The 14,034-nt window shown below is 37.7% G+C and overlaps 1 protein-coding gene across 2 annotated transcripts in view; it reads right to left on the bottom strand.

The window, feature by feature from the left end:
* ctnna1 (catenin (cadherin-associated protein), alpha 1) overlaps nucleotides 1-14,034 on the bottom strand; it is a 66,082-nt gene that overhangs the window by 14,752 nt on the left and 37,296 nt on the right. For both annotated transcript variants that reach the window (XM_023400408.2, XM_023400409.2), the window contains exons 8-12: nucleotides 10,551-10,631; nucleotides 10,108-10,260; nucleotides 2,430-2,522; nucleotides 1,540-1,696; nucleotides 571-771 (exon numbers count right to left, since the gene is read on the bottom strand). In XM_023400408.2, the coding sequence (XP_023256176.1) occupies nucleotides 571-771; nucleotides 1,540-1,696; nucleotides 2,430-2,522; nucleotides 10,108-10,260; nucleotides 10,551-10,631 (685 nt within the window). The remainder of the gene's footprint in view (nucleotides 1-570; nucleotides 772-1,539; nucleotides 1,697-2,429; nucleotides 2,523-10,107; nucleotides 10,261-10,550; nucleotides 10,632-14,034) is intronic.

The raw sequence follows: 14,034 nt of genomic DNA, 5'->3' as shown, positions 1-14,034 counted from the left end.
TCTCAAAAATGTTTTCTTTTTTAAATGCACTTAATATTCATACTTGAAATACCATAAATGGGACACCCATACCAAGATAAGTTAGATAATAGATAGGTTCAGACAATTTGATACACGTTGAATCCATAATGAGCAAACAAGTAGCAAAACATTCAAGGGGGTTGTACATGTTCACTACGCCTGTATCACTGACAAAGACCATGTAAGGAAATAAGATTAAAAAAAAAAGAGGGAGGAATGTTTGACCCTCTTTCTCGTCACACTGTGCCAAAACATGGCATCCCTGTCGGGTGCATTGTATCCTGGCTTTACGAGTAATCCACCGATATGGACGCATCAGCTGTTAAGCAAAGAGCATAGGTTCTCCCTTTTGAGTGTATCCACTAACTATGACTGGGCATGTGCAGAATCACAAAAATAAGGCACATAGATGCTACAGTAATTCGAAAGCTAGAGACGTAATCATGGTCTGTCCAAGTTAAGTTATGACAATTTGAACATGTAAATGCACAGTCTCTTTGGCAGAAACAGACCACTGGTTTTCATTACATTATTATGTTTCTGTGGTACCTGTGTCAGTCAGTAGCTTGGTAGCCTCCAAAACTTTCTCTGTGTAAACTCCAGGTTCATAATTGTCCATTTCAGAAGTGACCACATGGACAACTCTGGCAGCTCGGCCTCGAATAGCCCCAGCAGTGCGATCCAAACCATCAACATCTTTCTCCTGCAGAGCGATGACACACTTATTCACATCCTCCAAGATGTGGTTCTCTGGGGACACAGAACATTGATGCAGTTATTAGTGTATACTTTTTATTAGATGAACACTTTGCTCCAAACATGCCATCAGCCTGCCTGGTATACTGGTATTTTCATTTATTTCATCCATGACTTGCTAAAAAGAAGCAAATTCAAAAATGGAGCATGTTCATATTAGTAATAATGACAAAACACAGAGTGAGGAAATTCTCAACCTTCATTCTGTGTTTGTATAGGGCTGAAATTAAGAGGGCCACTGGGAGGCTTAAATGTAGGATGGGGAGGGCTGAAGACAAATTCTCAGATTGCTTATTAATGGGGAGCCTGTAAAATGCAAATGTCCACTGTGTAAATTACAGTCTGTCCTTGGCTGGAGGTGAGAGAAGTCACTCTGCTTAATGCTTAATGAGAACTCTTTAAGGGTATGCCTGACAAACCATTTGTGTGCTTTAACACACGTGACAGGATGTCAATTTCAGACGTAGTTCTGCTGATGCTTCAATGCTTTACTCCGTGGAACCCAATCAGCCTTGGTATGTATGGCTCTCATCAGAAGAGACTAATACTACAGATCCTTTACAGCTGTTTTAACCCCTCTTAAGAGAGGTCTTAAATGCTTTGTGCAAATCTCTCTTAATTCTAACCAATAGTGTTGTCTACCAATAAAGAGTGCACTATCTGTTTTCACATTTCAAAACATCACAAATCCTGATCGTTCCAACAGTACAACACATTCTTTTGTCCCTTCATGGCAGTAACATGCAAATGAATAGCACTTACCAGAGACACAAAGGAAGTCATCAATGGATGTTATGTCATCAACAGCATCAGTGAGGACGCGGACCTGCTTCTCCCACTGCTCCTTGAACAAATCCATATTGTCCTGGGCCACTTTACTGTTGGGCTTGGCAGCAAGGGCTAACGCTGCATTAATCACCTGTAATCACCCAATTATAGCCATTAAAGCTCCATTACAGCATAGCCCTCAGCCACAACATTTGCATAGGTTGATTGCACGAAGCCCCCCACTCTTCCACCTCAGTGTTGGGACTGCAGCATGAAGCCAATTCATTCCTGGCAGTGATTATAGACACAGGGTGTTTTGAAGGATTGAATGAAATAAAACTAATAGCTGCTTGTTTTTGAGGAAGAAACATCTGTGGGTATCAAAGCTGAGGATGAATGGGAGTCATTAGATGAGATTAAAAAGAGCAGTGGCAGCAAAGTGGAGAGCTGGCGCAGCTCAGAGGTACAGATGAGGGACTGGTATTTAGCATGGTAAGACATATGAAAGATGGGTTCAATGGTGGACACAACACATGGACAGCAAGACTTCAGGTATTGATGTTTCAACTTTTTTCCCTTGCCCCACCTGACTGCTCTATATCCACTATGATGTATATGAAATTAAAACCACAGAGTTGGGTCAAACCATTTGCAGTAAAAATATTTATTAATATTTAATTATGTATTTGCAGGTTTTAAGACATGCATGGAAGATCGTTTTGGATGGAGGGGTAGTATATGAATAAGTGAAGCCACCATGTTTATAAACTTTCATTTTTATATTGCCAACTCTAGTGCCAGTATTAAAACACAATTGGCAGAAACTCAAAGAGGTGCACAATCAATGAACTGGGTAGAAGTTGACGACAAAACTACCAAAGTACCTGTGGGCAGAGAGTTTCCAGTTGAGATGCTGCCATGCGGACCAGCTTCACTCCCTCCTCATTGTTGGAGATGGAGCATGCCAGGTTGGCCACCTAAGAATAAAAGAAAAACACACAAATCTACTTTTTAGCCAGTCAGAGACTCTGACACAGAATTATTTTGAGAAAAAAGAGAGCAATACATAGATACATAATTAAACTTAAATAAGTTCATTAAGGGAGCCTGGTTTCGAGATTCTTCTCTATCAGAAATGGAGCAGCTCTACAACATAACTAATCCCTGTGGAATACAACCCCACTGCTGAGGATTAATTTATAAAGCTGCTAAAATCATACAATATGATGCCACAGAGGGGAAAAAGGCAGAAGTAGGAGGGAAAACAAAAGCTACGCTGCTGAATGAATAGATAAAATAAAAGTTTTGTATTTGTTTCCCAAAAAATAGTTCATTTTCTCAAAATGCAAATATAAGTTGTAGCTGCTAACTCAAGGACTGGGTTATTCTCAGCGACTAAATCACAAGGCTGCCAGATTGCCATTACACTCCTGGAATCAGAGAGGAAAATATTCCTGACACTTTCAAAAACCGAGCAGTCGAGTGAGAGCTGGAGTGCTGAGGTAAGCAAGTCTTGCTTTGTGGCTGCCAACGTTTATGGTTTGTGAGTATATTTTCATGTATTGACCAACAAATCAAGCTCTCCCACAATTATTTGTAAATATTCTCGCATCTTCCACAGTAACATTATGCTTCTACTCATATTCAGAAAATTTAGGTCAGATACTATGAAGATTCCCATTGGTTGGTTGGGATGTGCTGGCAACAATGCTGAAACAGAATGCCTGGGATGTGAGGAACTGTGCCAAAGTAGGATTATCCAATAGACAGAAAATGTGCTGAAACATAATCAATTACAAAGGCAAAAACCAACGGCTGATTGCATTATAGCAGGAACAAGGACTGAAAGGTTTTTAAGAAAAAAAAAAAAAAACCTGGGCCTTATTTTTGTAGCTGCAGCCATCAATCTGTTATATTCACCAATTCAAATGCTGAGATCTGGGTCACGCAGCAACATAAGCAGTGAGAATCTCATATGTTGTAAACAAAACTCTATTTTTACAATAACATCTAAAATTGAGTGCAACAGAACTGTCAGTTATGATCATACGCTGCATTTAAGTACTACATGCAGTCACAGCTATAGTCGGATTGGGCAAAGCCAAACTTTGCATTTGAAAATCAAATGAATATTCATAATGGATAGCTTGGGTATTAATCTTAATATTTGTAATTATTTTCTCTTCAAAATAACAAGGTTACAAATACAATTTTTCATTCAACTTGTGCCATCCACTGATTGCTCATGTTTGCCCTACTGAACTCTACTGAGTTCTAGGGTCTTAAGATTTAAGCTGGTAGATAAAATGCTACTACAAAAGCATAGAAATGTGGGGCAAATCTATATAAATAATACTCTGGTTGTTAAAAAAAATTCCTTTAAAGCGTTGGTGGTGGAATGCCTCACTGGCTGCAAGAGTGGCAGAGTGGATGAGTGTATGAAGGATCCTCTCCTCATCACTCTCCTCAATTCTACAAGATTTTTGCTTGTAGAATTCTACAATTGTGCTGATGAGACGCATTTATGCCAGTGCGCTGGTGATGCACAAAAACATTGATATAAACATATCCCACATCACTATGCAAACACATGCAGGGACCACAGGGAGAACATTCAGCAGCCTCAGAGGAGGGGTGAGAGAGTGGGTACATAAAGAAAAACTGGGACTTTGAGAGACCTGTGTTTTTACTTTCATGATCTTTCACATAAGGTTTCCTCTTACTCTCACCACGATACCACTGGGAGAGCAGCCATTTCAGAATAAAGGGACTGTAGAGGAAGCAAAATAAGAAAATTCTACCCTAAAGTCAACTAACACCATTCCACTTGGCATGCTGTATCATACCATTTAAAGTGTCAGGGGAGTCGGAGTTTACCAAGTCTGTGCAAACAATTACCACCAGTCTTATAGTTATATACAAACCTACACTTGTTCAAGAATATGCATTTTATTCAGTGACAACAAACATCAATGTCAAATCACTTGAAATGCAGAAGGACCAGCAATTAAATTATGCTATCTGTGCAGATACACAAATCTTTATCATTATGGCCCCATCACAGTATACAATTCTTGCCGTACTATCTCTTTAACTACAATTCAGTGCACACTGGCTTCGTAGAAATGCTGTGTGCAACTATGTATAATGTGATGCATATTATACAGATTAAAATAGATGAGATGACAAACAGAGCTTGTTGTGATCAGAAACGTGTACCACTACCGTCTCATTATTCCGAAATTATGCACTAACAGCACGTTCAATGAATCACACTGTGTCTCACATATCATGCAAAATCATTTGTTTTCTTCTTAATAAAAAGACTTTAATGCTTAGAAAATGCAGTCAGAAAGCTAAAGTAGTACAGCCAGACAGGGGTAGATACCAGATCGTAAATATTTCCCCTTGCCTGCCAGGAGAGGAAGGAGGACAGGAGGAGAGGAGGGGAAAGGAGGAGAATGTGTTTTGGAAGCTAAATACTTTATGCAATGTCATCGTTGTGCTAAATAAAATCAGAGGTAAAAATGTGACGCTGTAGTTTTTTTAGTAGCTCTCTTAGTAAAAAGGTTTGAAACTTGATTGAAGGCCAGTTATGCTTAAAAATCTTATTTTTGTTTTGTCTTATTTTTTAACAGAAAAACTTGTACATTGCTTCATATATGTACATTTCCCTGTAAACATGTATGATAAACAAGATTTTATCCCAGTTTAATTATACTATAAAGAATTACAAATGCAGAACACGGTTCTCCCAGTAAATTCTGGCTTCCAGCTGCTGATTACATTATTCCATTGGATCACTGGTCACACTCGATGTTGGTATCTCTACATCTTGACTTGTCATGTTACAAATATCTATGACTATGACTTTTCACTCCAAAATTAATAATCAAAACAATTTCCCCTCAAAGCAATAATCTACTTATCGACATAACATTAACAAACCTCCTATCTAATGTCACTGCATTCCTTTTGCCTGGTAAAGAGTTTGATGTAAGTCAAATTTAATTCATTTCATCATTTCCACCATTGTTCAGCTATCAATCTTAACATCTTCTCATTAGGATGAAGAGACACTTATTTTTTTGTCACAAGAAATTCATTCAAATGGATTTACAGTATCTGATGAGGACATTACAGATTGCTGTTTATTCAGCTGCCTTTCCAGTTTACTTTTTCACTCTGCTAACTCAGTGCTGAAATCTCCACAGCGTCCTGGGCACACTGGGACCTTTAAGAAGATGGCCTTGAGGTAAAAACACTAAGCTCAGTCTATTTTTTCCTCTGCTCTTAAGATGATGAATTTCACTGCTTAAATGGCCTACAAACATTGGAAAACCATTAAACCACTAGATTTGGCAACAAATGTCAATATCAACCTCTATTGCCATAATTTTCTTTCCAATGTGACTACATTTGAAGGGTTCTGTTGTCAGGTAAAATAATCTCGATTTTATTCATTCAGACATGAAGAGAATTTTATCATACAATTTCAGGCTGTTGTTTGATAGCTTCCACAAAGGCTATCAGTAAGATTTTTACGCTGCAAGTAAATGAAACTCATTAAGTGAAGCTTTTAATTTAGCTTTATTTTATGATATAGACATTAGGTTTCAAAAGACTGATGTTCTGACAAATACGCGTAGAGAAGAGGCCTACAAATGAATGTGGGTCAGTCATAATGTTGCTTTCATACAAATGTGTGTGAAGTAATGGACCATTTGCCTTTGGGCAGCCTACACTTGCACAACTCATGATGTCATACAAACAGAGGCTGAGATTGGTGGCACTTTTTTGTTCCTGACTCTGAATAGAGAACATATTACATTTCCAACATATTCACTGGCTTTGTTTTATAAATAACCAAACATTTTGTTTTTTCTCACTCTGGGCCTTGCAACATCATTCATTTACATCTGTAGTGTTTGGCAGAAGCTCTTTTCTTGAGCAACTTACAATACCGTTCAATACCCACTTTGCACAATGCATTTGCAGGGAAATGTCAACCATTTTCAGTCAGAGGTGAAAGCCAAGAGTCCTACTGTGACTTACCTATTGCTCAGCTGACTGCATTAATGTTGAATTGCTCTACAGGCATATTTTCCATTAGAGATGCACTGATCGATCAGCTGCCGATTGGAAAAGGCCAGTTTGCAGTGTGAAAGTCTGCGATTGGTGACCGGCTGATCAATTTCAGATATCAAATTTAGAATACCGGTCAAAATTACCCTCATGGGCTAAACAATGGTTCACATCATGCACACAACGACACAGCCACACAGACACACCCAACATGCCGTCAACATGGAAGTTCTTCACCGTGAATGAAGAAAAGACAAAAAGCTCACAATTTGTAATACCTGTAAGGCCAAAGGAAATCAGGGAGGAATAACCACAAAAACATTCGGAACAAACTTAATCGAACACAATTACCTCGCTGAGAAATTTAAAGAATATAGCAAAAGCAAAGTGGCTAAAACTAGTGCCACATCACTTATCTCACCTGTACAAGACAGATATACTGCATCTCGCACACGTGTGTCCCCACCACAAGCGTTGCTGGCGTGCCTTGCATAATGGCCATCAATAGTGTAATAGCAATAATAATGATAATAATCCATCATTGTCCATAAATCAGCCCAGAAAGTTGCAATCAGTGCATCTCTATTTTTCATAAAAAATGATTCAATGCTTGATTGTTCACTTAAAAATGATAAAATGTAACATTGGCTGCTCATAAAAGATCGCAATTCCTAGCCACAATGAATGCATTCTGGCATCAAACCCCTCTCATATTTCATTACAAACAATAAAATCACTTGGAATAATTACTACCATATCAACTTTAACTGACTATTGCGTAACTGAAACCCTAAAATGGTATTTTAGAGGAGAGACTATGCGTTTGTCAATTTACTAATAAAATCCTCACTACACTCTGAGACACATCTCTGCCTCAGTTCACTATGGCAAAAATGAATCAATGGCTGGTTGCGTCTGTTCTGCCTCTACATTGCCTTTGGATGCAATCACGTCTCCTCTGGAATTCATTTAACATCTCAGCATACCTTAACATTAATTCTACGGTCTACATTAATGTCTTTTTTGTGTGTGTATTATCTTGAAATGTTATTTGAATGTGTTTATGAATTTCATTTATGTTTTAGTGGTGCCTTAATGTGAATTGACTGTGCCACTAAGAATTTTTACCCAAGATAAACAAACGCTTACAAGTAAAAAAAAAAAAAGAAAAAACACACTACAGATTCCTTGAGGGGTTTTGAACCATCTACAGTACATGGTTTTTAGTACAATGCTTTGAGTTTTATTGGTTACAACAGTGTAACTAGCAGAATTATGTTGGGATTTTTTATCATCCTTAATAGGGCTACACGATTTGAAAAGAAATCATATTGCGATTATTTTTGGCAGATTTTGAGATTTCAGTTGGAATGGTAATTTTTGTGTTTCATTTTGACTGAAATTTTTTTTTAAATGATGAGTGATTTTGTTATATTTTGTACCAAACAAACATGTTTACACATTTTGGTACATCTGGAGAATATGATTTGTAGACCAGGCATCTCTGTAGCACCACAATGCATATGGTGCTAACAAAGGACAACAATGTTGTGACACATTTTACCTTTATCAAAAAATAATTGCAGCTCCTGTGATTTAGATATTGTACTTGGCCATATTGGGATTTCGGTTATACTTTGATTAATTGTGCAGCTCCGATCTATAATATTCTATAATTTTATAACCAAAACCTGTGTCCATACTGTGTTCTATTATCCTCATTTGACGAGCACCCCCCGAGTTGCGCAGGAGTGCGAGGGCCCGTTCATTGCTGCTTGCAGCTTTAATTTAACTTTTGTTCACCCAATCAGTATCCCTTTTTTCTCAATGCATCATATACAGACATCATAATTCATGTTTGGCCAATTCTAAAGACACAACACCTATATGCTATTCAATGGTGCTCCTTGGATATATAACTACAATCCTAATTTTATATGTGACAAAAAATACTTTTGCAGATGAATCATACTGAGAATGGAATCAAGCTAGTGATTTAGGTAGACATGTAAATTGGACTGGTAATAAAATATTTTGTCTAAAACACTTATAGCGAAAAGTGAAATGTATGGCGGTACTTCTTGCAGTACATTTTTCCTTCAGTTTCATTGTTTACATTTAATTGGTGTATAGAGTAAAGTTTGTTCTGTCCCATGCACAGCTGAAAAACACTTTTATGACCTTTATCATCTATGCTTAGATGGACACCACAGAACTGCCTCTTTCAATGTTAATTGTGAGAACTCATTATATCCAACTGCATTTAGCAACTGGGAAAGTATTTTCATTTAATGCGATTTATCCGTCACATGAGTAATTCTTAACCATAGCTGTTCTGCTTTGTATTACTCATCCAAGTGTTATAAGCAGGAATAGTACGCAAGCATTAGGGAAGTCCATCAATGTCATGCTCTAATGCCACTACTGACACTCTGGCCTTCAGGAACTACTTAAGGGTCTTCTCCCCAGTGTGGTCCCCTTTTCCCTCTGATGCTTCAGCGGTTTCACAGTAAATGCTTATGCTGCCCTTCTCTTTCTGAACTAACTGATCCAGCTACACTCATGGTCATCTGCCCATGGGGAGAAGTCACTTTCAAATGTCAGCACATGATGCTCTAACACAGGCATTCTAGAAATTGAAGGAGTGACCACTAATAATGACAGATGATGTTTTTGTTAGCTTGTTGCTCATTGAGTCTATCACTTTGCCTTACCTTTGCATTTGCATTCTTGTTGCTATGTATACAGCATTGGAGACATAAAAACCGTCTTTTCAAAAAGCATGCTCTATTAAGACATGAGGGCAGCTGCAGTAAAGGAAAAGAAGCAGGATGCAGTAAGTCCTTTTCAAGATATTTGGTTTTGTAAATATAACTATAGCACACGTGGAGTTTGTCAGTAAGAAGTCATACATCTATCTGTTGTGGCAAGGATTACATTTTTCCAGAGGTAGCATTTATCCTTGAGTTGTGATTGTTTCACTCTTTTAGTTCTGCTTAAAAATGTGATTTGTTGCTATAAGCACAAATAACAATGTTCTGTTTGTCTGCTCACTATAGCATCACAACATCAGATTAGAGTCAGCATCGCCTTCAATTTACAAAATGCTGCTAGAAAGCTTTTGTGTGTGTTGTATGTCTCTCTTTCTCACACGCACGCACGCACGCACGCGCACACACACACACACACACACACACAGTGAAAGACGAAGACAGCGACCACAGAAAATAATTTTAGTGTTTACAGCTTTGTTTTCATTAGGGAAAAAAGATTCCAGATTGCAGTTTTCAGAGACCTTGTAATCCTAAAGTTGTATCACGAGGGATTCTCTGAGCACAGAGCCACAGAGAGAGAACACAGAAGCTGGATGAAGACTGATTTTTAGAATAAGCTAAGTTAAAATGTCCATGACCAATGGGACGGAGATGAAAAATATAAAATGTTCTATATTTGGGTCACATCAGAATCCTACATTACCTCGATCAGCTTGTTGGCATGCTCACGGAACACCTGTGCATACTCCTTGACTTCTTTCTCGTTGCCATTCTTCGCAGCTTCAATCAGGACCAAGAGGGGAACATTGGTCTCCAGGAATGAGTCAGAGACATGGTCCATTACAGCTTTACGCAGCTGTGAAGTAGGAAACGAAACAGCACTGTTACAATAATACATCCCCTTGTGTATATGTATTGACATCTAACAGTTCAGCTTGTTCACCTGACTACATAGCATATCATCCCTTCATATACAAGATAAACACTATATTAGCCGAACTACAGATAAACATTTGCTCCTTGTGAGAAAATGATACAGCTTATATGTTGTTTACATTAAAATATTTGTGAGTGCAAATACTGAAGTCGAAGAGATAATGGAAAAAAAAAATTAAAAAAGAGAGAGAAAAACTAAAAAAAACAAACCTGTCTGCGAAGATCTCTGGTTTTCTTTGTCATCCTATCGATGGCTGTGTTCAGAGCATCACTCCTGTCCTTTCTTCCTGCCTGAACCATGAACATGGGAGAGGAGTTAAAGAGTTAGTACAGTGACAGCTGTTTTCAACAGATCATTTGTGGATGCTTACATTGTGATGAGAGCAAGGATCACACTGAATTTAAACAATATGTGTCTCAGTCTGAAAAGATTAAACAATCTACAGACTATAGTGAATAAAGGCGAAAAGGAACGAATCTACAGACACAGTGTATTCAGGATACGTTACTGAACCTGTATCTCTACTATATGGTTCCTTTAGCTGATTCGATCCCTTTCTTGCTTTCTCTTTTTTTCTTTAACTTTTTTAGACAATTAGGGTAGTTGGACAACTAAAACATGTTGTTTTAACATTTGTGTGTGTGTTTGCTAACTAAAATTATAGAATTTGCAGTAGTTTCTCTAAAAAGAACTGCAGTGTGTGGCCTTTTTGTGCAACTGCAGTAAGATTAAAAACTGGCAAGTCAGCTGTAAAAAAAAAAAAAAAAAAAATGAAAAAGATTCTTTCAAGAACTTTCTGCATGAGGTTAATATACCATGCTGTTAGATGCTGGTGAGTATATATATCAGAATGTTCAGTTTGATATTAATTAATATGTTCGAATAAAGTTATAAGGGCTGCATCATGTGAAGGACTAGACGTAAAAATAAATTAATATTATTCATTCGTTCATTCATATGTTGTTGTAAGTTTGAATTAGAGAAGAGGTGATATTCCAATTTTAGTGCAGCTAGTGCTCTGCAGATATGCAGCCTGATCCATTTCTGATCCTTTTATTTATTGTAAATCATTGTGCTCTGGGTAGACCAGCTGTCAAAATCGCCCGATTGCTCTCTGTAAAACACAGGAATCATTTTCTAACTCGTGGCATTGAGAGTGAACTATGGAGCACACAAACAAACAAAGGCCAACCATTTCAATTAATAATATACACACACTGAAAGCATTGCATCAGTAAAAGGAACAGCTGCTTTGGGTTAAAAAACAACTGATTTGCATCTGTATCAGTGCAGCATTCCATGCGCACCACATCCACTGAAATGTTAAAAGTGCTGCTGTTGTTTGCAAACTGTGAGTACTGTAGAGACAATTGCACAATATATTAGAGTAAACCTTTAAACGCAACATGTGACGATTCTAAATATTTAACATCTCAAATAAGGATATGGGACTAATAAAATTTGATGATTTGGGAACCCCTAATTTTAAATAGGTTTGTCTTAGTGTTTTCTATTATTTCTAAAATCCATTTGCCTATCCAGTTGCCTAACTAAAATTGTACTGTAAGAAGTTATTCGTATAGCTCAATGTTACATAAACTTTTTTTCTGAAACCTGGAAACACTGTTCTCAACCAATTAAGGTTTGACTTGTGAGAAAGAGTTGACTTCCTAACATCGTTACCAAGCAAAAACACTTGACAGACTGACTATGTTTGGGGAGAGGTTGACATGCTGACAATCATGTCAGCATTTTCAAATAGCTGTGTTCATCCCCTTCAACCTGAGACCAGTGTTTTAACAGATCTCCATTTAAGGGTATGAAACACACCAGCTTGGAATCTGTTTGCAGACGGACATCCAGAGCTAAAATGAAAAAGTACACATTTATATCTGTGGACATGTTCTACTGCTAATAAATAAAATGCAGCTGTACAAACGTTAATTGCTGTGACAACCGAAAAAAATGTTAAGCAAAACTGAAAATAATGTTCTAATCTCTTGTCCGCATTTGTATTTTTTCTCATATTCAATAGGAAATTTCTGATTAAAAGGTTACAATTTATTCCACATGGGTAAATGTGTAAATTATGTACAGTATCACTGCAACATACTGGCAGTAGTCACACAGTTAAGCACTAGGCAGGAGTCAAAGCTCTAACCACTGGTCCCTACTGAGAGCAGAGATGTTCAGTCACATTCTGCAAACTGCTCAAGCAAAAACTTAACATCTAAAACTTTCAGGAGGGACGGAGCGAACGAGAGAAAGAGAGTGAGAGACAGACAGATAGATGGACAGATAGTGGAGAATAATAAAATTAGAGCAAAATTAGATGAACAGGAAAGGGCAACAGAAAAAAAGGCAAAGATCCAGTTGGACTCTGGGCTGTTCATCCCACTTATAATGCTTAAATCAACTGCGACATAACGCCATGGATGGCGGTGGCACTGACCTATCCCCATCCCCCACTGCCCCTTGCCCATTGGGGGGTTGTGTGCATAGTTAGGGGCTGGGGGGCTCCAACGGCACTAATCCCCTGTGATTTTGTGCCGACTGGATGCAGTGCTGTGGTAGGGCTTTAGTCTGCTCTGCCCCTACTCTCTCAATCCTATTTCATTCATGCCTAGCCTATATTTCATTTCCACGCCAGAGGGTTCTAAAGCACTTCTTCAGGTGCTTATTATGGAGGCAGTTTCTCTGCGGCATCTTTTATGATACTCAAGTGAGTCTCTATCCATCTCCTTCAGGACAGATTTAGGAACATCCCTTCTCTACAAAACCACTAGTCCACTGGATTATAGAAAAATTCAATGGAAATAAAGTATGCTCCGAGAGTCAAATGATCACTGAGTTCTGTGATATTGCTTTTTGATATTTCTGCAAGTTCAGTTAATTGGATGTCCATTTATAATTTTTTGTTTATCTATTTATTTTTCTAATGCTTTTTAAACAGCTTGAAGTCCAAATGGAAAGCTAACACCCATCAAATAGAAGGAATATCCATCATGCCCCCTGAGAGTTAAGCGGTTTTTCCCCATGTTTTCCACTCTCACATTCTACTGAGGCGTCCCAGTGAGACATGTAATCTGGCACAATAAATGTGGAGAATGGCAGCAGCATGCTGGTCAGCTGACCTCAAAAGTAACTGCCAGATGCATGTGTTGTCTTATGATCTGAGAATTATGCAATAAAATTAATTGGGTCAAATTAGGAGTAAAATTTGGTACCATCAATTTTTTAGGTTGTCTACACAGTTCAGTGATTTTGTGATTTTAATTTAGTTCTTCAGTATATACTTTTCAATAATAAAATTAAAAGATTTGTTTCAGTTAGACAGTGGAAATTTAACAGGAGTTAAAATCCATGTCATATAACATTACAGTAAAATAATCAAAGAAAAAAGTAGAGTGGGGTGTGGCTATCTCCAGCAATCTGAGGTTATGTTTATGTAAAATATGCTTTTGTGAAGTAAGGGATGACAGCTTTAAACTGCTTTAAATCTAGCTCATTGCAATTACTTTCACACCCATCTCCACCCACATTAAATAATTAAGGAAAAGTCTGAATTTTCATGCAGTGCAGAACAGACATCACATTCTGTTTAGCACTCTAAATGGTGCTGAAATATATCCTGCTTTTAACAAAACCATAAATCAAATCCATTTGCTCAATATCAAAGAAATATTGTTAACA

Source organism: Seriola lalandi, unplaced genomic scaffold (assembly GCF_002814215.2).
Source record: "Seriola lalandi dorsalis isolate HSWRI2012SDOR001 ecotype SW California unplaced genomic scaffold, Sedor1 jcf7180002052349, whole genome shotgun sequence".
Classification (NCBI taxonomy): domain Eukaryota; kingdom Metazoa; phylum Chordata; class Actinopteri; order Carangiformes; family Carangidae; genus Seriola; species Seriola lalandi.
Note: the sequence above shows the minus strand (reverse complement) of the source record. Positions and strands in the feature narration are given on the sequence as shown.